The 27532-nt window shown below is 43.8% G+C and overlaps 1 protein-coding gene and 1 pseudogene across 1 annotated transcript in view; one reads left to right on the top strand and one right to left on the bottom strand.

The window, feature by feature from the left end:
- Positions 1-27532, top strand: part of LOC124789382 — a 598764-nt gene that overhangs the window by 518871 nt on the left and 52361 nt on the right. The window contains exon 2 of the mRNA XM_047256715.1: positions 21658-21835. Coding sequence (XP_047112671.1) covers positions 21658-21835 — 178 coding nt within the window. The remainder of the gene's footprint in view (positions 1-21657; positions 21836-27532) is intronic.
- LOC124790304 lies at positions 25765-25882 on the bottom strand (annotated as a pseudogene).

A 27532-nucleotide genomic window follows, 5' to 3' on the forward strand; every position in this document is an offset into this window, starting at 1 on the left:
GTATTGATTTAAAAATTTAAATAGATCCTGACAATATTTTGGACATGGATAATTAATCTGAACGTAGTTCAGCACAGAAAACGACAGCGCATACTTAGGCAAAACTCTATTCAGGTTGTTGTTTCTTTTTTCTTCTTACTGACAAACTAGGCACGTCACAATATAATTGCAAGTAACTTTACGTCAGTAAAACAGAACCAGCGCGTACAACAGACCACTAAGACCAGAATAACATTGCTTGAACTGGAGTTAATGTCGAAGGTAGGAACGGTAATAAGTGAAGCAGCTTTCTCTAATGGTTGTGAATAAACTTCTATTTGGAAAAAGGCCAGATACTCACCACACTCTCATCCGTAGCTTGGACTTCCGTTAGACAGTTCACAGATGGTGTGCGTACACGTATTTAACACACTTCTAGTTTAATAAGCATAATTTCGTGTTAGTTCAAGCCATTCACACTGTTAATAGAAATTTCCGCCAGCGCTTGATGGAACTTGATAACGAACGCCAAGGAAATATATACTTTCTGTTGACATAGGTTGTTCTCACGCGATGCGCATCTTGCACCATCCTCGTAAGACAGCTGACTGTCGTAGCCACAGATGATGTTGGCATTTTCCTCACAACATAATATTTACATGAACAGGATATACAGTACTATCATTCAATCACTGTAACAATGTAAATGTAATAGTTTATTGTCGAAGCTTAAATTAATGTTAATATTAAATTTATCATATTAGCAACATAATGAGACGTTTATTCTAGAATACTAGCGCGAGATATCAACTGTTTTCTGCGTTCTTCCCTCTCCAGAATTAGTATTCACATGAATTTCTTACTCATCCGTAAATTTATTTACTTGCTGTTGCATAAAGAAAACATACACAGTGTTCTATCAGTACGTCTGAATAGTAACAGGAACTGATATTATTTCTGTGGGCCATTCAATATCCCTCTTGTCAAGCACGGACGGATAATTTAATTAATGAATAAGTTGCGCCATTTTCTTTTGAGTTTCGTCAATGTCGACAGTTCACGGGGAATAAAAGTTCTATACCTCAAAACTGTCATTTGTTTGGCAGAAGAGCCGTAGTAGTGATTGCTGGACGTCCCATTAACAGTCGGAGCCGCAACGTCAGATATTTTATTTGCAACCTTTTCGGTCACACAAGACAACCATCAGACCCCAAGAGATGTGAAAGCACGTATGATGCACTTGTCCATTATTTTTGTCTATTTTTTCTTTATTCATTTTTCTCTTTATCATAAGCAGTCCACAACAATATTTATCACTTTAGCGAACATATTTCGTGCATATCATGTATATCGTGCCTTACTGAAAAAATGTCACACAGAGTCATTAACAAAGTGATTTACATATCCTTTAAATTATTGTACGCCAAGTTTCTCATTTTTTTTTAAAGTGGTATCCGAAATTCTTGTCAAAAGCCCATTCTTTCGTTAAGAATACGTGCGGTGATTTTAGTATACTTTTGTCGTGTAAACAATATAATTAAAACCCAACAATGATAATGGAAAATGGTATAAAATTGTAGATAGGCAAATGTATAAATAGGCAGATGTATGTTGTATTCTCCGAAGAAGAAACAAGGGTGTCCTTCCAAGTGTAAATAGTAAAATCAACTATGAAAAAGTGCATTTAAAAATTGAAGAAAGTAAAACTTAAGTACAATTCGTTGTAGCTCTTACAGTTACTGGAAAGCTGTGAAATAACCCAAAAACTCCCAAAGCAGACACGGAGAAGAAGGAAACGCAAAACGTAATAGTTGTAATTGTAATCCAGAAATTCTGAAAGGCTGTAATTGTAAATATTGTTTGTAGATACATGGTATGTTCTAGTATTTTTACGTGTCTTTCTGTTTTGTGCCTACTAGCCACATGATGATCGAGAGTAACTGAAACCAGTTGCAAATACATTATTTGACATACCAGTTTCCGGTGTCAGTATAGCATTCCATAAATATGTAAAACTTTCAGTACACCATTTACAAGAAAGACTTTGCACAGCAGTAACTTAAGAGGAACTAGGAGATCGCGAATGAAGATGCTTTAATCTAACAGCATCTGAAAAATGTACGGGAAGGAGCGTGCCCTGTTGGAAGTCAGCTAGTGATTCGCGGAGAAGATTTATCTGCTACCATTTGAGCATGATAATATAAAATATGCGGGCAACCACAGTCTTGCAGACATGCCTTGGATGCAACCATGCGATGGACTTACCAACTTAGAGCAGGAAGTGTTTTCCATTCATGGATGTGGGAAGACCATCCTGATTAAGCCGGAATTACTTAGATAATATGTGAACCCACCCTCAACGTGGGAAGTTCTCACTCTCATGGGAACGGATACAATTCTGCTCGCGAAAATTACTTCTCACATTTTCTAATGTTTTATTCACAACCAGTATGCAAATGCACGGTGTATGTGTGAGCAATGTTACTATTGTCTCCGAAAGAGCATGGCAGAATTTTATAAGTTGAAATGTGCCGCATGCTTACATTTACTGTTAATAAAATATACTGGAGCTAGTTACGCAGAAACGCTTTATTTATGCAGTTTTACAATATCTGAGTGACTCTGTGCTTTCTAGAATCTGAGAGCAACACGAGGGCATCCTTTGATCTCTGAGACCCTGTCAAGCTCTAAAATACCATAGAGTTCTCCTGTCGTACTCGCTGCCCTTCATCAAGTTAATTTATATACTGTTCAGATTATTTTGCGCCAAGGGCTGCAGGTGTCTTTCATCAGGGTTATATATCCGCCTTCAGGAAGAGAAGGTATTACTGTGCTAAGTTGCCGTTTGTCAGGTGAAAACTATGCTTGCCCATGGTATCATGGTAGATAAACATTCTCTCCAAGCTAGAAATATCAATATCACAGGACACACTCACTAGAATATTATTATCGTGAACTCTCAGAGATTAAAATAACCGTATTCTTGTGGCCTTGGGTCCTTTATTGGAGCACCTTTCCTGTCGTATATACATACCGGACATTGCAGTTTCTTTATTTTTTCTTTCTAGAACTACCACTAACAGTGACGTAAACAATAAGATAATTATATAACTCTTCCAGCTAATTCTCTATTTCGCACCTTGGTAACAAACAAACGCATTTACGAATGAAACCCTCTCTATTATGCAACAGTATGTACAACGACGAAACGAGTAAAGAAAACCACTTATCATATACTCGAGACATTAAGTGGTTGGTACACACAGAAAAACATCAAAATTGTTGCTAAGCTTTTGGGCTGCGCTCTTTCTTGGAAGTAATAGACTAACAGAACAGACATTATGATGATGAGTTTCTACCTTTACTTCTTCCCTTAAAGGTCTGCATAGTGGAAACATTACATTAACTCCAGTAACAATATTTTATTTAGTTAATAATCCAACCTTTAATTTTGCAGACCAGGCACAAAACTATCACACTCTAATGCAACATCTGATTTTGTAAACCGGGCACAGAACTGTCACACTCTATGACAAGCAAGAAACTGCCAATTTCAATTATTTCATCTGTAATTATTACAGTACCGTTATATTTTACATGCAGTACACAATATGTTGTGAGGTGAATTAACCCCACGGATTATTATAATCTCAACTTAATGAAATATAGCTTTGTCCACAATTAACATTTAGAAACAGGCGGTCGTATTTTTGAAACAGTATTGGTACTAACAAATTAACTTTCATCCATTGACTAGAAATTACAGAATGTAGATAACTCCTGGTTTGGTAGTTTTATTGAGCAACACATTCCTAACCTATAAAAAAATCGCTATGCAGAGCTGTAAAAGACAACCTCTACACAGTATCATAGCAGTGCAGGGGAAGTCCAAAGGTCTGTCAAGCCGGGAAGCAGCCTCAAAGCGGTCTACAAGATCCACATACCCTACAGCGCAGGCGATTAGCGCGGGACTTGGGATAGCCTCGCGCCCTCTTGCGCCACCGTCTTCGTTAACATTGGTTAAGTTAACCTTTCCCGTAATTGTAATGAAAAGAAAAGACTTTTGAACGCGTTAAGCAAAAACTGCATACCTTTCGAATTCGATCTAAACGTAACCCTCACAATCACGGTTGTGTCGTGTTAAGAAAACCAGAGAAACAAAGCAACGAAACATTTAATTTTATGGTGTTGAAATTCACAGAATTGTGGGTAACATTTACACAACAGTTAGTTCTACAGTTTTTGAGTGCGAGACTAAGCCAGTGGCCTACGAGGTCGACTGGATACTGAAACTCCTTCGCGGCGCGTGTCTGATATCAAACTGTTCGCCCCGACACCACTTGCTGTACGGTGACAACAGCAGTCGCTTAGACGTTGTAATTGTGGTTTCCAAATTGTTGCCTCGACTTAACAGTTCAGCGCAAATGAACTACTTATATTTAATTTTTATTAGCGTCAAAGGAGCGACACTACAATTTAAAGTAAGCCAGTGAGAATTGTATATTTTAAAGACTGAAAAAATGGCTTTACCGCTACACATTTAGACGTTACTCACTCGTTAAGGGTTTTTATAGAAAGGCGTTAGACAAAAATATGGAAACTCAGCGACAAATGCATTCTCTAACGTTAATGGACACGCTAGCCAAGCCCTGCAGGTTGTACTCTTGAATTTGACACGAAAGGGACGTGTGCAATGTCCTCAGTACGATGGTAATTTGAGGTCAGAACAGTGTTCTGTGTAGTTGTGAGTGCATCTGTCCCAGCTGAGTGAATTCGAACGCGAGTGAACTGTTTGCGTTAATGTGGCGTGTGCTTCGATTAGCAAGATAGCCGAAATATTTGGCGTTTCAAGAGGCACCATATAAGAGATTTGTATCGCGTACAGGGAGAGAGGAAAAACATCATCCGCTAAGTCAAACCGCGGACGAAAGTGTGTGTCAAGTGATCGTGAAGGACGGTCATTGAAAAGTCACTCCAGAACGCTGTCAGCACCAAAAGAACACGAAGGGAGCTCCATAAGGAGGAAATTCCTAAACCACTAATCAGTGATGGAAACGCCCGTAAGGTGGCACCGAAGTCATAAAACATGAGCTATGGAGCAATGGAAGAAACTCATTTTGTCGGATGAGTCTGCATACACGCTGCTTCCAACTTCTGGCTGCGTTTACTTCCTGAGGGTGACACAGGGCGGAGGTTCGGTGATGATGTGGACAGCCATATAGTAGTATTTCACGGGGCCCATCGTTATTGTGCTAGGTCGCGTTACTGCCAAAGATTACGTGACCATTTTGGCTGACCAGGTCCATCCCGTGGTGCAACGTTTGTTCCTCAGTGGTGATGCTGTGTTCGCAGTTGACAGACCCCCTGTTCACACAGCTCGCATCGTCCAGGACCGATTTTGTGAGCACGAGAATGAGTTGTCGCGTCTCCGCTGGCCAGTACAGTCACTATATCTTAGTATTATTGAAACATTGTGATCTACTCTGGAGAAAATGGTGAGTGATCATTTTTCACCTCCATAACCGTTACCGGGACTATTTTGCAAAGAGAATGGTATGAGATTTGCTTGGAAAAGGTACAGGACCTGTATTTATCGATTCCGACACGACTGGAAGCTCTTTTGAGTGCCAACTGTTTTCCGACACCGTATTAGGTATGTTTTCGGCGTTTCCGTATTTTTGTCCACTTCCTGTAGCTCTGACAGGTCTCCTCCACCTCGTTGGAAAATGACGTGGAAGAAGATGAACAAAACATCATCTAATAAAACTTTTGACGGAAGTAATTGAAGGAAACGGTAGAGTTTAGCATCTTTCCGATGAAGGCCAGTCCAACAGTTGCCGAAGCAAATGAATTGTTTTATGCAATTACTCGCAGGTGAATTTCATCGGGGTTGTGTATCCACTGTCACAGTGCTGAAGGTCACATGTCGACTAGGCGAAACATTTCAAATAGTCGACATCATCAGAACAGCTATTGAGACCAACTATGGCGGCGGCCACATGTCGCGAGCAGTGGTTTCCCAAGCGCGGACGTCTCGTTCTGACCAGGATTGCCGTTATTTTTAAAAATATCGGCATCCGGTATATCGATATTTAAAAAAGATATCATTACAGGCTCTCGATATATCAAAGGAAGTATCGATGTATAGACGGAAAAATTATCGACGTATCGTAAGGAGATCGGCCAGTTTTTGAGTTGTATATTTAAGTACTGATTTCGTATCAGATATTCTGTGTATCAACGTATCTGTAGCCTGCCTATCCCCATTAGAGCAAGAATTAAGGGAAAACCACGCACATTCACGCTTGGTGGTAACCATTTTGCTAACCATGGTAACTGCATGTAAGTGGCTCAGTAAAAGGTGTCCGACGGGTCCGTCGTTCGGTTTCGTCACATTTCGGATTTGTCCGGAACACCTCACGTCGACTTCCTTGTTTTTTCCATTTCTGCCAACGCCAGTGATATAGCAGCTGTAGTGTCAAAACTGAGTGCTGAACCTAACATTGTAGTTAGTTCGTCAGCACTTCCCCTCAAGCGTCTCTGTCCACCACATAGACCAATCTTCTCATTTAGATTTTTGTTCATTTTCAACAACTATTTTTTAAGAATGCCGACGTGAAAAAATTGCATCGTTCTGTTTCTTCCAAGAGTCAATCTTGTTGTTCCATACGCACCGCCAGCCTCACCCTTCCACAACCGTGCAATCGGACTTCTTCTTTTGTGCCACATGTACTTGCTTCACACAGTCAAAGAGGAAGATTAGACATAATGAAAGCTCAAAAACTAGTAAGACTCCTTCACACAGTAAAAGTAAATTTATGTTCTACTGCAATTTCAAAAGAACGACTTCAAATATTTACCGAAAATTGAGAGAAATATACACACATCAAAAAACGTTTTGCATTTTGTATTGTATGACAGACACAGTCCCTTTGACTGCTCAGAGATGTCACTAAACCCGCCCAAAGATGTAAACAACCACGCAGGAGTAGTGCCTATTAGACGGAGGAGGTCCGACAGCCGATCAGTTCCAGTCATTCTATCAGGAAGGAGGTACATGGCTCGTGTTGTCTGTAGTTCAACAGTGCCTGGACGGTCAATACCGCGGTTCGATCGCGTCCGCATTGTTACTTTGTGCCAGGAAGGACTCTCAACAACGGAAGTGTCCAGGCGTCTAGGTGTGAACCAAAGCGATGTTGTTCGGACATGGAGGAGATACAGAGAGATAGGAACTGTCAATGACATGCCCCGCTCAGGCCGCCCAAGGGCTACTACTGCAGTGGATGACCGCTACCTATGGATTATGGCTCGGAGGAACCCTGACAGCAACGCCACCATGTTGAATAATGCTTTTCGTGCAGCCGCAGGACGTCGTGTTACGACTCAATCTGTGCGCAATAGGGTGCATGATGCGCAACTTCACTCCCGACGTCCATGGCGACGTTCATTTTTTCAACCACGATACCATGCAGCTCCGTAGAAATGGGCCCAACAACATGCCGAATGGACCGCTCAAGATTGGCATCACGTTCCCTTCACCGATAAGTGTCGCAATGCCTTCAACCAGACAATCGATGGAGACGTGTTTGGAGGCAACCCAGTCAGGCTGAACGCCTTAGACACACTCCCCGCTATTTTGGGGTGGCATTATGTGGAGCCGACGTACGTCGCTGGTGGTCATGTAAGGCTGTACGATACGTGAATGCCATCCTCCGAGCGATAGTGCAACCATATCGGCAGCATATTGGCGAGGCATTCATCTTCATGGACGACAATTCGCGCCCACATCGTGCAGATCTTGTGAATGACTTCCTTCAGGATAACGACATCGCTCGACTAGAGTGGCCAGCATGTTCTCCAGACTTGAACCCTATCGACCATGCCTGGGATAAATTGAAAAGGTTGGTTATGGACGACCTGACCCGCCAACCACTCTGAGGGATCTACGGCGAATCGCCGTTGACGAGTGGGACAATCTGGACCAACAGTGCCTTGATGAACTTGTGGATAGTATGCGACAACGAATACAGGCTTGCATGAATACAAGAGGACGTGCTACTGGGTATTAGAGGTACCGGTGTGTACAGCAGTCTGGGCCACCACCTCTGAAGGTCTCGCTGTATGGTGGTACAACATGCAAAGTGTGGTTTTCATGAGCAATAAAAAGGGCGGAAATGATGTTTATGTTGATCTCGATTCCAATTTTCTGTACAGGTTCCAGAACTCTCGGAACCAAGGCGATGCTAAACTTTTTTGATGTGTGTATAATAAATGAATAGGCACTCGATAGGTGCAATTTCGATATTAATTTATCGGTTGAGAAACCATCGCAGAAATACATTGATATTTATTGGAAAGTGAATCGATATATCGATATTTTATCGGCAATTCTAGTTCTGACACTCGATAGCTGCACGCGAGCGCCGCGAGCTGTTCAGAGCGGGAACACAGCGGACTGTAAACCGCTGCAGCCAAGGCCGCCAACTGCTCCGGTTTCAGACCAGCCGATTCTCAGGTATTTCAGATAGGAATTCCGGGGACGGTGTGGATCGACGGGCGGAACTACCGCTCAGCCTACGTATTGCCCAAACACACCAGTGTGACCATATGCGGCGTCCACGGAGAGTGTTTCTACGGGCATGCAAAGAAGTGTCAGTACTTCATCTCTGTCTTCTTCTTTTTCTTGTGCATTTGTCCCGCATGAGGACAGGGTCGGCGTGGTTTTGGACGCGTTTGGCGTAGAGAGTATAAGGCTTAGACGGATGCCTTTGCTGTAGCCACCATGTTACCCCCAGGTACGGAATACGTGCACCCCAGCTGCCTGCGTGCAGTGCTATTCGTGTGAAAATGTTCTGAATGTCTGCGAATCGTGTAACTGGAGCAGGACTTGGCTACCAGCCCGTTACGAGGGAACACCAGCAGGCCAACTTAACGAGAGGTGTCGTTCGGTCGATAGGGCGAGTGCACGAAAATGTTTTGCTACACTTCGCCAACCTTGGCAGAGATTCGTTAGCGGTTCGTTCACTTGGAGTCCCTTTGTTTCCGCAATTCTATGTCGTTGTTTGTTTTTGTATTGTTATTTACAACCGTTTAAGTGCAAGAATTGCTGAATCAGCAGTCCTAAAACACCCCTGCTCTCCTCTCTCCGCCCACCCCATTTTAGTCCGATTTGGTCCAAGCAGATTTCATGCTCTTCTTGAAACGCAAATATATCCTCAAGAAGGTGCATTTTAAGCGGAATGTGATGACAGTTCTGGACATATTTCCACTGAAATCTTTTGTCAATATGTTCCAGAGCCTCTACGGCTACCAAAAGTGAATCATGGCAGTGTTTCTATAAACTTGATAATAACTAAGTAAGGTGCAAAATCTTTTTCCAAAATTTGAAGTTTTCGGGAAATACTTCGAATATGAAAAAGCATTTCAGAAAGAAACTCTCGACAATAGCAAGGTAATACACTACTGGCCATTAAAATTGCCACACCACGAAGATGACATGCTACAGACGCGAAATTTAACCGACAGGAAGAAGATGCTGTGATATGCAAATGATTAGCTTTTCAGAGCATTCACACAAGGCTGGCGCTGGTGGCGACACCTAAAACGTGCTCACAAGAGGAAAGTTTCCTACCGATTTCTCACACACAAACAGCAGTTGACCGGCGTTGCCTGGTGAAACGTTGTTGTGATCCTCGTGTAAGGAGGAGAAATGCGTACCATCACGTTTCCGACTTTGATAAAAGTCGGATTCTATCTTATCGCGATTGCAGTTTATCGTATCGTGACATTGCTGCTCTCGTTGGTCGAGATCCAATGAGTGTTAGCAGAATATGGAATCGGTGGGTTCAGGAGGGTAATACGGAACGCCGTGCTGTATCCCAGCGGCCTCGTATCACTAGCAGTCGAGATGACAGGCATCTTATCCGCATGGCTGTAACGGATGGTGCAGCCACGTCTCGATCCCTGAGTCAATAGATGGGGACGTTTGCACAACAACCATGTGCACGAACAGTTCGACGACGTCTGCAGCAGCATGGACTAAAAGCTCGGAGACCATGCCTGCTGTTACTCTTGACGCTGCATCACAGACAGGAGCGTCTGCGATGGTGTACTCAACGACGAACCTGGGTGCACAAATGGCAAAACGTCATTTTTTCGGATGAATCCAGGTTCTGTTTACAGCATCGTGATGATCGCATGCGTGTTTGGTGACATCGCAGTGAACGCAAATTGGAAGCGTGTATTCGTCATCGCCATACTGGCGTATCACCCGGCGTCATGGTATGGTGTGCTATTGGTTACACGTCTCGGTGACCTCTTGCTCGCATTGACGGCACTTTGAACAGTGGACGTTGCATTTCAGATGTGTTACGACCCGCGGCTCTACCCTTCATTCGATCCCTGCGAAACCCTACATTTCAGGAGGATAATGCACGACCGCATGTTGCAGGTCCTGTACGGGCCTTTCTGGATACAGAAAATGTTCGACTGCTGCCCTGGCCAGCACATTCTCCAGATCTCTCACCAATTGAAAACGTCTGGTCAATGGTGGCCGAGGAACTGGCTCGTCACAATACGCCAGTCACTACTCTTGATGAACTGTGGTATCGTGTTGAAGCTTTGAAGCTGCATGGGCAGCTGTACCTGTACACGCCATCCGAGCTCTGTTTGACTCAATGCCCAAGAGCATCAAGGCCTTTATTGCGGCCAGATGTGGTCGTTCTGGGTACTGATTTCTCAGGATCTATGTACCCAAATTGCGTGAAAATGTAATCACATGTCAGTTCTAGTATAATATATTTGTCCAATGAATAGCCGTTTATCATCTGCATTTCTTCTTGGTGTAACAATTTTAATGGCCAGTAGTGTATTATTTTCTTAACGCCATAATATGAGAGTGAATGAAGCACTTTCTATTTATTAGAGCAAATTCATAACGATATGTATAGAAGAAGGGCGATATATGACTTTTGGAGTCTTTGCAAGACAACAGCACACAGCAAACAAATGCAGAAAGATCACTTATTTCGAATGTGCTATGGCATATTAAGAAGATGGAATGAGCCTTTAGATGGCAACGCCTCTGCCATCGTTGTGGAGTAATGCTTTAGAGCAATTCGAAGACGTTACCAGAGAATCTTCTGGATAAAATATTGTTTTAGAGTGGCTTTACAGAGAAAACGCTGGAAGCTTATGCAAGATTTAATATATTTATTTTTGGGTAGTATAGAGCAGCTTTTTTCATACTCTAGTATTTAGTTTCATATTTATGTTTATAATTTTAAAAAATTGTTATCTGTATTGTAAATAAATCATTGTTTGATTTAAAGCCGGTACCGTTCTATTTAAAACTTATGAAAATTAAATGTCTCTGTTATAAATAGATTTTTTAATCTGAGATGGAGAGATTGGAGCCGACAGCGATATTTCACTTAATACCCACTCCTTAAATTTTGTAATTTCCATTTATCTTTAGGAGTCAGTTCTTTCATTACCTTCTTCAGTGACTTAAAAAAACTGTGACCTTTTGTGCTGCTATTCCCTATATAGGTTCAATATCCCCTGTTACACGTATTTGGTGCACACTTGAGTGGTGTTTCAGGATGACACGCAGATGCGGTCTACAAGCAGTCTCATTTGGAGACTAACTGCCTCAGTCTTACCTGCCTCTGTGATGATTCCGTTTGATATCGCTACAAACTGCTGCACTTGGGTGTTTGCATGAGTTGGTAGATTTCAATTGCGACTTTTTGATATTATAGACATGGGATACTCCGTTTTCATTACGTTTCTTTTTTTGCAAAGTACGGTAAATAATTTTACATTTGTGTATATTTGAAGCAAGTTGCCTATCTTAGCACCACTTTCAAATCTTATCAAGATCTGATTTAGCCTTTGCGTACCTTTTTCTTTCTTTTCCAGGTCATCATTAAATATAACATGAATAACAACGGTTCCAACACACCTCCCAGGAGCACGCCAGAAGCTACTTCCATTTCTGTCGATGATTCTCCACGCTTGCTTGATAACTGATTTGAGGATTTTATTCTGTCACATTTCATGATTCACTATCAAAATGCGTTCGGAAGATACGTGTTTATGTTCTTCGCTGCTTTCAGGCATCTTCTATAGGATAATTTCTGATACGGCTGACATGGAGTAAGGGAAAAGTAGCTCAGGACTCCTGTACCCGACGAGAAGAATTTTAGACTATTTGAAATGTTGTGTTAATTAATGGCGTTGAAAAGTAATCGGACAGATATATTCCAAAATAGGGATGTCCTAGAAGGAACAGCTGTCGAAATACAATTGTGGAAACTCTTCACCTGAAGAAGGGACAGCATGGTATGCTTTGGCTTACAGGAACAGTAAACTTCCATTGGAACAGTCGGCAGAGGCGGAAATTCGTGGAACGGCAGAAATATTAGTATATGTAAAGCTGCTGAAAAACTTTCTAATGCCAAAGTCGCATAAATATTTCTTTATTGAAAACAACAGGTTTCGGCAGATTTTGCTGTATCTTCAGGTCTAAAAAACTCTTCTTGCTATCGGACGTGTTCATTTTTAGTTGGACCTCACGCCAAATTGTCATGTGGATAAGAATAGCACATTGTAAAAGGTTTGTCATAACTGAAATATTTAAAAACATAAAGCTTTATGTTTTTAGATATTTTAGTTACGACAAACATTTTATAATGTGTATTTTTATCCACATGACAACTTTGCGTGAGGTGCAACGTAAAATGAACAGGTTTCATATCAAAACGATTGTTTAAGAGCTGACGAAGACACCAAAGTCTGTCGAAACCGGTTCTTTTAAATAAAGAAATATTTATGCGACTTTAGCGTTAGAATGTTTTTTACCAAGTAAAACAAATCGCTCCTTCTGTCTTCTCAAAATGAGAAAAATCAGTCTATATGGAAGGTATTGATTTCGGTGTAACAGAAAAGTGTATGATAGGATAAGCACAAGATAGACATGAAGGGTAGCGTTAAACCAGTTGAAAGAAGGATGAAGTGAAGAACAGAAGAGGTAGAAACGCCAATGTTGAACTTCAAGCAATTTTTAGGACGCTCCAGCGGATGAAATGTGATCATGAGAAAAAAGATCCCCGTCGAATTCGATTCCTCGAGTCCTTTGTAGGTCATCCAGCAACTGCACACTGCAGAGCGGCGAGTTCAAAACAATTAGGACGCCCTTCACCAGCTGCAAGGACTGGGGAAGTTTCTGTTACAGTGTTGGGGAACTGGTCACATGGTAATGGGAAATTAACTGCAAGCCACATTGCCAGATAGGTTTAATAGCGCAAATCACTCCGGTATACGCTATGGCATCAATGTTGAGGAGACGGGCCTTGTGTCATTAGAGGAATGAGTGGCTGGCGGCGGCCAGAAACAAATATCGGCCTGTCAAAACGACACGGCCGTGTCGTATTTCAGATCAGATGGCTCTAAGCACTATGGGACTTAACATCTGAGGTCATCAGCTCTCTAGCCTTAGAACTACTTAAACCTAACTAACCTAAGGACATCACACACATCCATGCCCGAGGCAGGATTCAAACCTGCGACCGTAGCAGCAGCGCAGTTCCGGACTGAAGCGCCTAGAACCGCTCGGCCACAGCGGCCAGCTGTCGTATTTACCTCCAGTCAAAGCGATATAATGAGGCAGTTCCCTCCAGACTGCAGACAGCATGGATCCAGATACCTTGAAGACGCACTAGCACTGATTCACGCCGGCCGTTGTGGCCGTACGGCTCTAGGCGCTTGAGTCTGGAACCGCGCTGCTGGTACGATCGCAGGTTCGAATCCTGCCTCGGGCATGGATGTGTGTGATGTCCTTAGGTTAGTTAGGTTTAAGTAGTTCTAAGTCTAGGGGACTGATGACCTCAGATGTTAAGTCCCATAGTTCTCACAGCCATTTGAACCATTTGAACTTGATTCACTTCTCGCTCGTCTACTCGCTGTTAGATACAAACAGCGCTGGCTTTGCACTTATACACTGATGTGATGAGATATTGATATGCACTATACAGATGGCGGTAGCATCGCGTACACAAGAATAAGAGGACAGTGCATGGCCGGAGCTGTCATTTGTACTCAAGTTATTCATGTGAAAAGTGAAAAGATTTCCGACGTGATTATGGCCGCACGACGCGAATTGACAGACTCTGAACGCGGTATGGTAGTTGGAGCTATACGGATGGGACATTTCTTAGGGAATTCGATATTTCTAGATCCATAGTGTTAAGACTTCGCCGAGAATATAAAATTTCAGACATTACCTCTCACCATGAACAACGCAGTTGCCAGTGGTCGTCACATAACGACCGAGAGCAACGGCGTTTGCGTAGGACTGTCAGCGCTAACAGACAAGTAACATCGCATGAAATAATCGCAGAAATCGATGTGGGACGTACAATGAATGTATCCATTAGGAGAGTGCGGCGAAATTTGACGTTAATCGGCTATGGCAGCCGACCGACGCGAGTGCCTTTCGTGACAACACGACATTGCCTGCAGCGCCTCTCCTGGGCTCTCGACCGTATAGGTTGGAGCCTGGGCGACTGGAAAACCAGTGTAGGCTGTGTTTACATTGGATGGACTGGGTCCTCTGGATGTTCGACTTCTTGGAGACCTTTCGCAGACATTTTCCCAAACACTGGAATTTTTATGGATGACAGTGTACCACAATTGTTCGCGATTGGTTTGAAGAACATTCTAAGCGAAGGGTTTGGCCACCCAGATCGTCCCGCATGAATCCCGTCGGAGATTTATGGGACATAATCAATAGGTCAGTTGGTGCACAAAATCCAGCACCGGCATCACTTTCGCAATTATGGGTTGTTATACAGGCATCATGGCACAGAATTTCTGCAGGGGACTTCCAAAGTCCATGCCACGTCTAGTTGCTGCACTACGCTGAGCAAAAGGATGTCCGGTACGATAGTAGGAGATATCCATGACTTTTTCCACCTCAGTGTAGGATAACTATAATAATGTGGCCAGATGGTGCATACATATCAAAAATAATTAACCGGAAACAGCATGTTCTCTTTCGCCCTTCCAGTTCAACGTCCATCTTTCGGATAACTGTCACCTGCCGGCAATTGCATTTGGCTGTATAATAATCTTAACCGTTATTGTACTGTGGTAGTTATTATCATCTCCGCGACAGTGCTAGCGTCACCTCAACTAATCATAGCTACACTCTTACAATTACTTAGGCGCGCTGCCATGACTGGACTTTTTTATTCGTAGATGAAGCCAGTTTTCTCAATGTCACGTCTGGTCAAGTGGCATGTTTTGCCACTCACTCCTTCTCCCTCAGCGGCGACTATTCGGTAAATTATTAGCGACTGGATCGTTAATAACTCAGGTTCTGTAGCTTTACCGTTAGTTGAAACGGAGACCCTGTACGAGGAACTGCGGCAACGTGCTAGCATTTCCTAGCTTTGTTTCGGGACTACCTCGAAATAAAATACTAAATTATATGAAAAAATTATTATCGCTTTATGTTCAGGGCGAGGAGAAATTCTCGCTGTTGGACTTTGGAGTGAAATTCTTCACATACTGGCAATACAAATATTACTCTCACAAAATTTCGTCCTGCGCATGTATCTGGCAGTAAATGGACCTTAGAGAGTGGCAGTCTGGCAACACTGTAATCACGTGCACGGTAACTACCTCTGTCGGGGATAGCGTTTAGGCTACAATGCAGAAGGTCGAGGGTTCAGTTCTGCGTCGAGGCGAATGGCTTATTCGCTTTTAGTTGCCAAAAGTAGTCCGTGTGGTACAATATCTGGCGTCTTAATCGTTATACATCGATTACAGTGGGTCCTCTACAAAACTTTTGCAGTTACGTTACACGAACTCAGAAATGGAAATGCAATGGTTTTCGTTGGTCAGCTTTTAAAGAAACCTTTTGCATGTTGTGGACCCGAACTGTTTCGCACCACTGCATCTATTAGATACCAAACTTGTTTTTGTGCGTACCCTTCCCCAATGGTCCCTTCGATTAATACCAACTACTATTCTGGCTACAGGTCCATTACGTTTCGTGAGGATCTTAGGTCGCCAGCAGGGCCAGCGACGTGCTTTGCTAATAATTTCGAAGGGCCCATTCCGGGAGGGTACACAGAAAACAGGTCTGGAATCTAGTAGATGCAGTGCCGGGAAACAATTCGCACCCATGACGTGCAAAAGGCTTCTTTAAAAGATGACCCATGAAAACGATTGTACTTCCATTTCTGTGTTCGTATTACGTAACTGCGAGTATTTTGTAGGAGACACACTGTAATCGCCGTATGGCGATTAACATATCGTACCACGCAGACTACTTTCAGCAAATAAAAACAAATAAGCCTCGACCCAGAATCGAACCCTCGACCTCTTGCGCGCTAACCCAAAACGCTATCCACAGCACGTAATGTACAGCACTGCTGTATTTGCTGTAACCGTACACGTGATTACAGTGTTGCCAGACTGCCAATCTTTAACGTCCATTTACTGCCTGAATTATGCGCAAGATGAAATTTTGTGAGAGACATTTTTGTATTGCCAGTATGTGAGAAATCGCGCTGCGAGAACCGAGTGCGCGAATTTTTCTCCACCCTTCGTTTGCCACACACAGGCAGCACCGATTGTAGATTCTCTGGAACATATTGGCAAAAGATTTCAGAGGAAAGACGTTCAGAATCCCCGTCACATTCCTCTTAAAGTACACCCTCTCGAGGACAGGTTTCAGTTTTAGGAAGAGCATGAAATCTGCTTGGACTAAATCAGGCTACTGTGGGTGGAGAGGGGAGGAGGGGTGTTCGACGACTGTCCCTCTTTTCTCCAAAAACTGAGATTAACGCTGCAGTGGGGAGGAAAATAATGACAAATAAGAAATACGCGCCATAGCGGATCTGAAAACAGCTTGTTGCCACAGCTACACAAAGAACACTGTTAATGCAGGAAACTTCAGTCTATACAGTTCCTTATGTATGTGAATAATAGCGTGACTTTCTTCTCGAACAAAAAATCGAGTCTCGGGATTTACTGACTCGATTGTGTAAGATGTTTCGGGAGGGGATGGAGCCTCCTCGCACGAGAAAGCGCGGACGTCAAAAACTCCCTGGTCTGTCGTTTCCGTTCGATGGCTTCGAAATATGAAGACAACTAGACACTGCAAAAGTTATAGTTTCCAAAATTAACCTCTGTTTCTGGACAGGACTACCTGAGTGAAACTTTCTGACTCGTGAAAATGTTTGCCGGATCTGAATTGCTTCGAAGACAGCCCTAACTGTCGTGAGAAAAGAAAACGACCCGCCCAATACAGTTCACAGTCCGCCTCACTGTATCATTCTGCCACATCTCCCCTTTCTAAATTTCACAGAGTTTTAACCCACGGTTAATCCGTCAGAGAGATCGTGGACTTTTATGGGGTGTAGACTACGCTAAGCTCTGATTGAGCTGGTTTGATTCTGACGATTATTTACGTTTAAATTTCATCTTTGATAACTGTAGCTGTTCATATGCCTTTTGTTTCTATAGTGCTGTGTTTGATCACAGTCTATTTTTAAGGGCACCATAAAACCACAACCCCGAGCGGAGAAAATATCCGCCCTGGCCGGGAATCGAACTCAGATATCTTTGATTCGAAATCTGCCGCGCTGACCACGCAGCTATCGAGGAAGACGTAATGATGTCACAGCATGGTAAATCTTGACGTCGGCCAGAATTTCAGATCGTCCCGCAGTCTAGTGGCGTCTGTTGGCACTAGCTCCATGGCAGGTCTACCGCTGTAATTTATTCTCGTGATCATGATTATTATTCACTTTAATTTCGTATGTTTTCATTCGTTTACCTGCACTAAATTTTAATTACTTTGTTCCTAGTTCGCCACGATCTTTTCAAACCTTAAAAGATGAATACCCTTATGTATCTTATTTTACTGTAGAAGCGGGGATCGTAATGTTCTTTTTCATCTCACTTCGTAGCTCATTATATGCTCCAATAACGACCTAAAGTACTATTTCTCTGTGTGCTGGGTTCGCAGTTATGTTAGTTTTACAGGACATTCGGCCCTTAGTTTATATATATTTTTGAAACCGCCGAACTGTGAGTACAAATCCAAGTACATCACAGATGTGTCGATTTTATCAGTTTATCTGAAGACAAGCTCTCGTCTTTCATTAGAAAAGTGGCTCCCACGGCATGGAGCCTGGAGATTACCCATTGTTTGCAACGGTTAATAGTGACATCTTGTTTGTACCAATGCTAGCACATCAGAACTCCAGTCAATCAGCTAGTGCCTCATTACGAGACTACACCGTCATCTTCGTAATTTTAAAAGTAGAACTATCTTACTCGTCTGTTGGAAGTCTGTTATCACGTGAACCTACCTGGGCACAATAATACATCACAAGACTCGTCACATTTTGTTGAGAAAATGAATTGTTCTCTTACAATATCATCCGTACTTAAACTTTCCTTAATATGATGAATTTTGGGTAAAGACCAATAAAGGTTAAAATTTAGACGCCTGTTGACATAAAGGTCGCTTGAGAAGGAGAACTAGTTCGAACTGAACAAACACCACAAAAGAAATCGGCTGTGACGTAGTCGAAGTTATGGTCATCGTAAATTAGAATTATATCATGGCAATTCGCTCCTCTCGAAAATGAAAACATCGGGCAAACTGTAATGTCTCGCTGAGAACGAGGTCATTAGAAACAGTGCCTGAGTTTTAGTGGATAAGCACTGAGAAAGGAATTCGCCGGTTGCGTTGACAGAGCAAGCTTTCCAAAGTTCATAGGAAGTAAGTTAGGGAAATCGCGGTTTTGGTGACTCAGCTGGCTCAGAACGAGTACAATACCGGAGAGCTCTGTGACGCGAACCTTTGTTGGCAAAACTTCCTGTGAGGCTCCTTCTCGAATAACACTATACGACACGATTTCTGAGGATTTGACGGTGCGGCTGGTTGTTACATTTCCACAGTTGCTCAGTCCTACTTACGTTAGCACAACTGGAAGGCAGTCGGGCGTTGGGTTGTCATGAACCTGGACAGCTCCCCAACGCTATCACTGCGACGCGGACGTAAAAAAGAAGTGAAACAAATCATTATGACACATGTCGGAAGTTGCTACCAGCCGATGGCAGAATGCTCTACTCAGATAACTTCTCAGTTTTATCTGTCACACGTGAGACTGTGCTTTACCAACAACGCTTACCGATTCCAGGTAGATCGCACACTCGAAAGTAACCCGTAATCGAGTAACAGAATATGTACACTACTGGCCATTAAAATTGCTACACCAAGAAGAAATGCAGATGATAAACGGGTATTCATTGGACGAATATATTATACTAGAACTGACATGTGATTACATTTTCACGCAATTTGGGTGCATAGATCCTGAGAAATCAGTACCCAGAACAACCACCTCTGGCCGTAATAACGGCCTTGATACGAATGGGCATTGAGTCAAACAGAGCTTCAGAGCTTGGATGGCGTGTACAGGTACAGCTGCCCATGCAGCTTCAACACGATACCACAGTTCATCAAGAGTAGTGACTGGCGTATTGTGACGAGCCAGTTCCTCGGCCACCATTGACCACACGTTTTCAATTGGTGAGAGATCTGGAGAATGTGCTGGCCAGGGCAGCAGTATCCAGAAAGGCCCGTACAGGACCTGCAACATGCGGTCGTGCATTATCCTGCTGAAATGTAGGGTTTCGCAGGGATCGAATGAAGGGTAGAGCCACGGGTCGTAACACATCTGAAATGTAGCGTCCACTGTTCAGTGTGCAGTCAATGTGAACAAGAGGTAACAGAGACATGTTACCAATGGTACTATCACGCCGGGTGATACGCTAGTATGGCGGTGACGAATACACGCTTCCAGTGTGCGTTCACCGCGATGTCGCCAAACACGGATGCGACCATCATGATGCTGTAAACAGAACCTGGATTCATCCGAAAAAATGACGTTTTGCCATTCGTGTGCCCAGGTTCGTCGTTGAGTACACCATCGCAGGCGCTCCTGTCTGTGATGCAGCGCCAAGGATAACCGCAGCCATGGTCTCCGAGCTGATAGTCCATGCTGCTGCAAACGTCGTCGAACTGTTCGTGTAGATGGTTGTTGTCTTGCAAACGTCCCCATCTGTTGACTCAGGGATCGAGACGTAGCTGCACGATCCGTTACAGCCATGCGGATAAGATGCCTGTCATCTCGACTGCTAGTGATACGAGGCCGTTGGGATCCAGCACTGCGTTCCGTATTACGCTCCTGAACCCACCGATTCCATATTCCGCTAACAGTCATTGGATGTCGACCAACGCGAGCAGCAATGTCGCGATACAATAAACCGCAACCGCGATAGGCTACAATCCGACCTTCATCAAAGTCGGAAACGTGATGGTACGCATTTCTCCTCTTTACACGAGGCATCACAACAACGTTTCACCAGGCAACGCCGGTCAACTGGTGTTTGTGTATGAGAAATCGGTTGGAAACTTTTTTCATGTCAGCACGTTTTAGGTGTCGCCACCGGCGCCAGCCTTGTGTGAATGCTCTGAAAAGCTAATCATTTGCATATCACAGCAGCTTTTTCCTGTCGGTTAAATTTCGCGCGTGTAGCACGTCATCTTCGTGGTGTAGCCATTTTAATGGCCAGTAGTGTATCTTTTCACTTCTACATAACACTCGCACCCTAGACCAGACGAACATCCTTGAATTTCAGTTCAGTTGCTTTAAGGGATAATAATTTCCTGAACATAAGAACCAAGACGAAAACTGACTGCTCATTCCTACAACCACAGAGTTAGCAAGATAACGATCATACTATGTGATACTTTATAAGGAGTAAAACCCAATATTTACATCAGAGAGTTTTTGAGTAAAATTTCTGAAATTTACGTAAGGCACACTTCAATAAATCACTGTTTCCATTCCGTTGTCAACAAATATGAAGTGAAGTAACCACAAACACTGCGATAAGCGCCGCAATGCCTGAATGTGGCCACCAGAGAATTGTCTTGGTTCACCTGCTACCGGCCTGTCCCGCTCACCTCTGTTTCATTTGTAGATTAGATTAGTATTTGTTCCATAGATCATGAATACGACACTTCGTAATGATGTGGAGCGTGTCAGGTTAATAAAAGGTGTCTATACAAGATATTACATTACACAAAATATTACATGACACTCAATATTTTTAATTTTTTTTAATTTTTTTTTTTTTATTTGTGGTGGTTGGGAAATTACCCACTTACTATATCCAAAATTTCATCTAATGAGTAGAAGAAATTGCCATTAAGAAATTCTTTTAATTTCCTTTTAAATGCTATATGGCTATCTGTCAGACTTTTGATTCTATTAGGTAAGTGACCAAAGACTTTTGTGGCAGCATAATTTACCCCCTTCTGAGCTAAAGTTAGATTTAACCTTGAGTAGTGAAGATCATCCTTTCTCCTAGTGTTGTAGCCATGTACACTGCTATTACTCATGAATTCGTTCGGATTGTTAATAACAAATTTCATAAGTGACTCCCACTCCCGGCTGTACCCTGACACATTCCTTCGCTTGCCTGGTTCCCTGTATCTGATTCAACCGCTGAAGAGTGTGCAACACGCCGCCTCGTGTAGCTGGCAGCCGAGTTGTTGACACGTTGCTGTTGTTGTTGCTGCAGACACCGAGAACGCCGCTGCCGCTGGTGCTGCTGCGGCTGCCGCTGGTGCTGCTGGCCCTGACGACCCTGACAGCGACGGCCTCGCCCGTGGCCGGGCCGCAGTCCTCGATGCGCGTCAGCTTCGTGTCGCCCCCGCACTCCTACTCGCACGGCGTCGATTCGCCCGTCAGCCGATTCGGTGAGTAGGGGAAAAAAAAAAAAAAATCCGCACAGGATAAGATGGCCGTTACGCAGTGACCAACTTTCGGCCACAGCGCCGAGTGAGTTCTTTGGTTTATTCGGAAAGGGAGGTCGACAATGTTTGCCCCCCATACGGCCAGTCGGCGATGACAGAATCTAGGGGCACGTCCTGCAAGCTTTGTCAAACGATTTTACATAAACTACTCGGTAACTACTGGTTACTTATAGCTTCATATAGCAGCTTCATGAAGATATGCCCATCATTTCGTTAATGGTCGCAGTTACTGTGATATTTGCTTGTAAGTAAGAAACTGCGCGAAATTTGAAAAAATCTCCGATGAAAAATAGAGGTCGCTATGATTTTGCATTTTGTGCATATTGCATAATATGTTACTGGGTGTGAAACTTAGCTAACACATTCAATTTTTCTTTAGACTTGGCTGGAAGTCTCTACATGTCAGCAGTCTCGACAAAATGGGTCTGATGCAGGACGCTCACCTGCGGTCTCGCCGCGCCTGCGACAAATCAAGAGTGAAATATCCACAACATTCCTCACGTTTCGTAAACCATTTCAGATATCGAAATGAGATTTTGGCGAATTATAGCACACAAGGAGGAGAGTATTTCACCATATGGTTTTTATGCAAAACTTCATTATCTACGGTGTTGTCCCACTAACTGCAGACTTTTTCGACGAAAGAAATGCTACGTGTTTTGGAGCAACATAAGTGAAGACATTACACGTTTATTTTGTACCGAGGATGTGCTTTTTTAGTAAGCTACTGACGTTACTTTCCCTTAGCTCCTCGCTTAATAAACTTAATAAACGACTACCTCAGAATTTCGTCGCAGTTGCGTTTGCACAACATCTTAATGAGATGAGAGTGTGTAAACTCCGCTGAATTTTGGGAAAATACCCAAATTTTAACGCGAAAACAACAGAAATGTAGGTTTTACTCAGAATTTGCCACTCATGACTCTTCTATGAATGTTACGAATGGTTAACAAACCATGCGAAAATAAATCGCTGCTTTTGTTATATTTTCAACGCAATTCTCTTTAGATACTAACCAACGTATAGGTGACACATCTTTTTGAACAGTCACCATGCAAGTGTGGGCGTGGACGTGCTCTACATAATACGACAAAAAATGTGAATGCCACTTCCCCTCCAGCAATCAGGATCTTCGGTACAGAGTCTGTCCATAACCCTCCCCACTGGCGCTCTCTCCACACGCGCCCTGCAAATTGTGCATCTGCCAGCCACGTTATTCTGTACGCACTATGCACGCACTTACCGCACAGCCGCAAGATCGATTCCAAAGGATTAGAAAACCAAAGGAAGGCACGACATAGAAGATCGTGAAGTAAACTAAACAACGCTCCGCCACGTTTTATGTTGTCAAAACAAATGAACATGGTATACGGTGGTGGTAAATAACGTATCAAGTAACTGCAAAATAACATCGAACCGTTAATATTCAGCAATTACAGCGAGAAACTAAATTACCGCCTATTACTCTGCACCAGTATTTCATACACATCACCTTCCAGCTGTTAGTTGACACATACTTAGAAGACATTATAATTCCAGGCGACTGACAGCGTGACATTCAGAATGAGGAAACAAGGTTTAGAAACTTTAGTTTGTGGTTTGGTAAACACTTTAGTACAGGGGAGAGTTGCCTATATTGCACCGGCTCCATGTTTACATCATTTCAGTAATACACTCCTGGAAATTGAAATAAGAACACCGTGAATTCATTGTCCCAGGAAGGGGAAACTTTATTGACACATTCCTGGGGTCAGATACATCACATGATCACACTGACAGAACCACAGGCACATAGACACAGGCAACAGAGCATGCACAATGTCGGCACTAGTACAGTGTATATCCACCTTTCGCAGCAATGCAGGCTGCTATTCTCCCATGGAGACGATCGTAGAGATGCTGGATGTAGTCCTGTGGAACAGCTTGCCATGCCATTTCCACCTGGCGCCTCAGTTGGACCAGCGTTCGTGCTGGACGTGCAGACCGCGTGAGACGACGCTTCATCCAGTCCCACACATGCTCAATGGGGGACAGATCCGGAGATCTTGCTGGCCAGGGTAGTTGACTTATACCTTCTAGAGCACGTTGGGTGGCACGGGATACATGCGGACGTGCATTGTCCTGTTGGAACAGCAAGTTCCCTTGCCGGTCTAGGAATGGTAGAACGATGGGTTCGATGACGGTTTGGATGTACCGTGCGCTATTCAGTGTCCCCTCGACGATCACCAGTGGTGTACGGCCAGTGTAGGAGATCGCTCCCCACACCATGATGCCGGGTGTTGGCCCTGTGTGCCTCGGTCGTATGCAGCCCTGATTGTGGCGCTCACCTGCACGGCGCCAAACACGCATACGACCATCATTGGCACCAAGGCAGAAGCGACTCTCATCGCTGAAGACGACACGTCTCCATTCGTCCCTCCATTCACGCCTGTCGCGACGCCACTGGAGGCGGGCTGCACGATGTTGGGGCGTGAGCGGAAGACGGCCTAACGGTGTGCGGGACCGTAGCCCAGCTTCATGGAGACGGTTGCGAATGGTCCTCGCCGATACCCCAGGAGCAACAGTGTCCCTAATTTGCTGGGAAGTGGCGGTGCGGTCCCCTACGGCACTGCGTAGGATCCTACGGTCTTGGCGTGCATCCGTGCGTCGCTGCGGTCCGGTCCCAGGTCGACGGGCACGTGCACCTTCCGCCGACCACTGGCGACAACATCGATGTACTGTGGAGACCTCACGCCCCACGTGTTGAGCAATTCGGCGGTACGTCCACCCGGCCTCCCGCATGCCCACTATACGCCCTCGCTCAAAGTCCGTCAACTGCACATACGGTTCACGTCCACGCTGTCGCGGCATGCTACGAGTGTTAAAGACTGCGATGGAGCTCCGTATGCCACGACAAACTGGCTGACACTGACGGCGGCGGTGCACAAATGCTGCGCAGCTAGCGCCATTCGACGGCCAACACCGCGGTTCCTGGTGTGTCCGCTGTGCCGTGCGTGTGATCATTGCTTGTACAGCCCTCTCGCAGTGTCCGGAGCAAGTATGGTGGGTCTGACACACCGATGTCAATGTGTTCTTTTTTCCATTTCCAGGAGTGTATTTGTGTCTCTTGTACCGTGCAAAATTTAGTGTGTTCAGCTTTAACGGCGTGCAACTTAGAGCCATACTGTCGGCTATGAGTTCTGTGTGTTGAGGAACAGATCGTCTAGAGAGAACGTTAATTTTTCTGTGGTTTTCATGTTACTTATTGCGTACATAAGAGAATTACTGTTACAATGTTAGTAACAACATAATGTTTTATTTTTGGATGATATAGATGAAATAACCTTCAGACAGTCATAAATCTATACTCGTTGCGTTTAGTTTCTAAGAAATTCACAAAGGGAATATGGCGACGTCGCCTATAGTGTACTGCTGTTAGTTTCCCACATTGCACCGGTACAGTTTAAGAAAGTTGCACATATAATGATCTTTAAAACATGCAACATAATGTTTAGATATGATGTAGTCAAGTTTCTAATGCGTTCTATATCCTAACCTACTAATTTTTTAGTATTTCAGTACGGCAACAGCAAGGCACTGGGGGAAGTACAGCACACTTGGATTGCATCTAGTTGTTTACTTAAACAGGGATAATGGAGTAAACGAATTCCATAAATACAAAATATGCCTAAACTTAACTCCGCCCGAACAGGCCTTGAAGGTTCAAAGGTACCGACCGGCCGTCGTGTCATCTTCAACCCATAGGCGTCACTGCATGCTGATATGCAGGTGCTTGTGGTCAGCACACCGCTCTCCCTGCCAGAGACCGGAGCAACTACTTCTCAGTCAATTAGCTCTTCAGTTTGCCTCACAAAGGCTGAGTGCACACCGCTTGCCAACAGCGTCCGGCAGACCGGATGGTCACCCATCCAAATGCTATCCCAGCCTGACAGTGCTTAACTTCGGTAATCTTATGGGAACAGGTGTTACCACTGCGGTATGGCCGTTGGCATAAAATGTGCCTAAGCCATCTATTAAGAGATATACCGAAAATAAAAACAAAAATGAAAATTGGGATATAAAAATTTTTGGCCTTAGTAAAGTGTTTTCCAACGCAAAAAAATGGTTCAAATGGCTCTGAGCACTACGCGACTTCACTTCTGAGGTCACCAGTCGCCTAGAACTTAGAACTAATTAAACCTAACTAACCTAAGGACATCACACACATCAATGCCCGAGGCAGGATTCGAACCTGCGACCGTAGCAGTCGCTCGGTTCCAGACTGCAGCGCCCAGAACCGCACGGCCACTCCGGCCGGCTTTCCAACGCAGTTGAAAACGAACTGCACGATCGTATTTTTAGATTTGTAAAGATAAATTTCGATTTAAATGTGTTTGACCTAAGAAAACTTCGATATTGCAGAATGAAACGGATTGCCCCACAAATTCATTGCTGATGAAGTTATAACAGGCAAAAAGTTGGCCGAAGGTATCCATCCTAGAAATATCGCCGAATCCGAGGGAAATGATGAATTCTCCAAGCAAAATTTCAGGTGAAACTGTATGGCTCCGGAGGCCTTCTCAAGTTTCAAACATCTATGGTGTGTACATGCAATCAGAAGTGATGACTGAAAATTTGTACACAGGCCAGGAATCGAACCCAGGTCTCCTGCTCACTAGGGCGGTGCCCTAACCACTACGTCATCCTGGGACAGTGGCTTTGTACAAATACAGGGACTACGCTAGCATGCCTTTGTTCTCAATCCGAATACCTTTTCACACCTCAGCACACTTGGTACGTCCTGTACACTCGAACAGCATTGCAGGGACTGTCCAACTGTATTGGATGCTGGGGTGCTAATTCAAAACAGTTGAAGAGCCTCTGCAATACGTTTCGAGTTTAGGGGACCTACCAAGTGGGCTGGGCATGAATAGGTATTTGGATTGAGATAAGAGGCATGCTAGCGTGGTCCCTGCAGTTGTGCAGATTCACTGTCGCAGGATGACGTAGTGGTTGCGCATCTGCCTAGTGAGTAGGAGACGGGTTCGAACCTCGGCCTTGGTACAAATTTTCTTTCAGTGCTTCAATCTGAATACATACATCAGAAGTTAAAGGCCTAGCCAAAGAGCCTGTGAACTGAGAAAAAAAATCTAACCAAAGCAAGAACTACAGCTCCAACTGTGAGAAGGAAGTGTTTTGTGAGCTCTGCGTGGAAGATACCACCGAAAGTCATCCGTAAAGTAGTTGGGTAAGAAAGGCCGAAGGAGTATATGATGGATGCATTAAATGTAAAATGTCGATTCATGCAAAGATTGCAGGGGTGGGGAAGTCAATGAAAACATTATGTAAGAACTAAAATGTGGAATATTTCCTTAAAGTTAGTCTAGTACATATTGATGTGTTGCTAGAGGAGGCCGAAATGCACGTGTTTAAGCTCACGCAGACTGGCGTGAGGTGTGGAACAGTTAAAGGAGTTGAGTCTACTAAATAAACTACGGAGTTGCTTGAATACTTAACTTTAATCCATAATTGGAGAACATCGCTCTTGATGATACATTAATTATAATCTCAATATAAACTGGTAATGGCGCCTTGCTAGGTCGTAGCAAATGACGTAGCTGAAGGCTATGCTAACTATCGTCTCGGCAAATGAGAGCGTAT

This window comes from Schistocerca piceifrons, chromosome 3, assembly GCF_021461385.2.
Source record: "Schistocerca piceifrons isolate TAMUIC-IGC-003096 chromosome 3, iqSchPice1.1, whole genome shotgun sequence".
NCBI classification, from domain to species: domain Eukaryota; kingdom Metazoa; phylum Arthropoda; class Insecta; order Orthoptera; family Acrididae; genus Schistocerca; species Schistocerca piceifrons.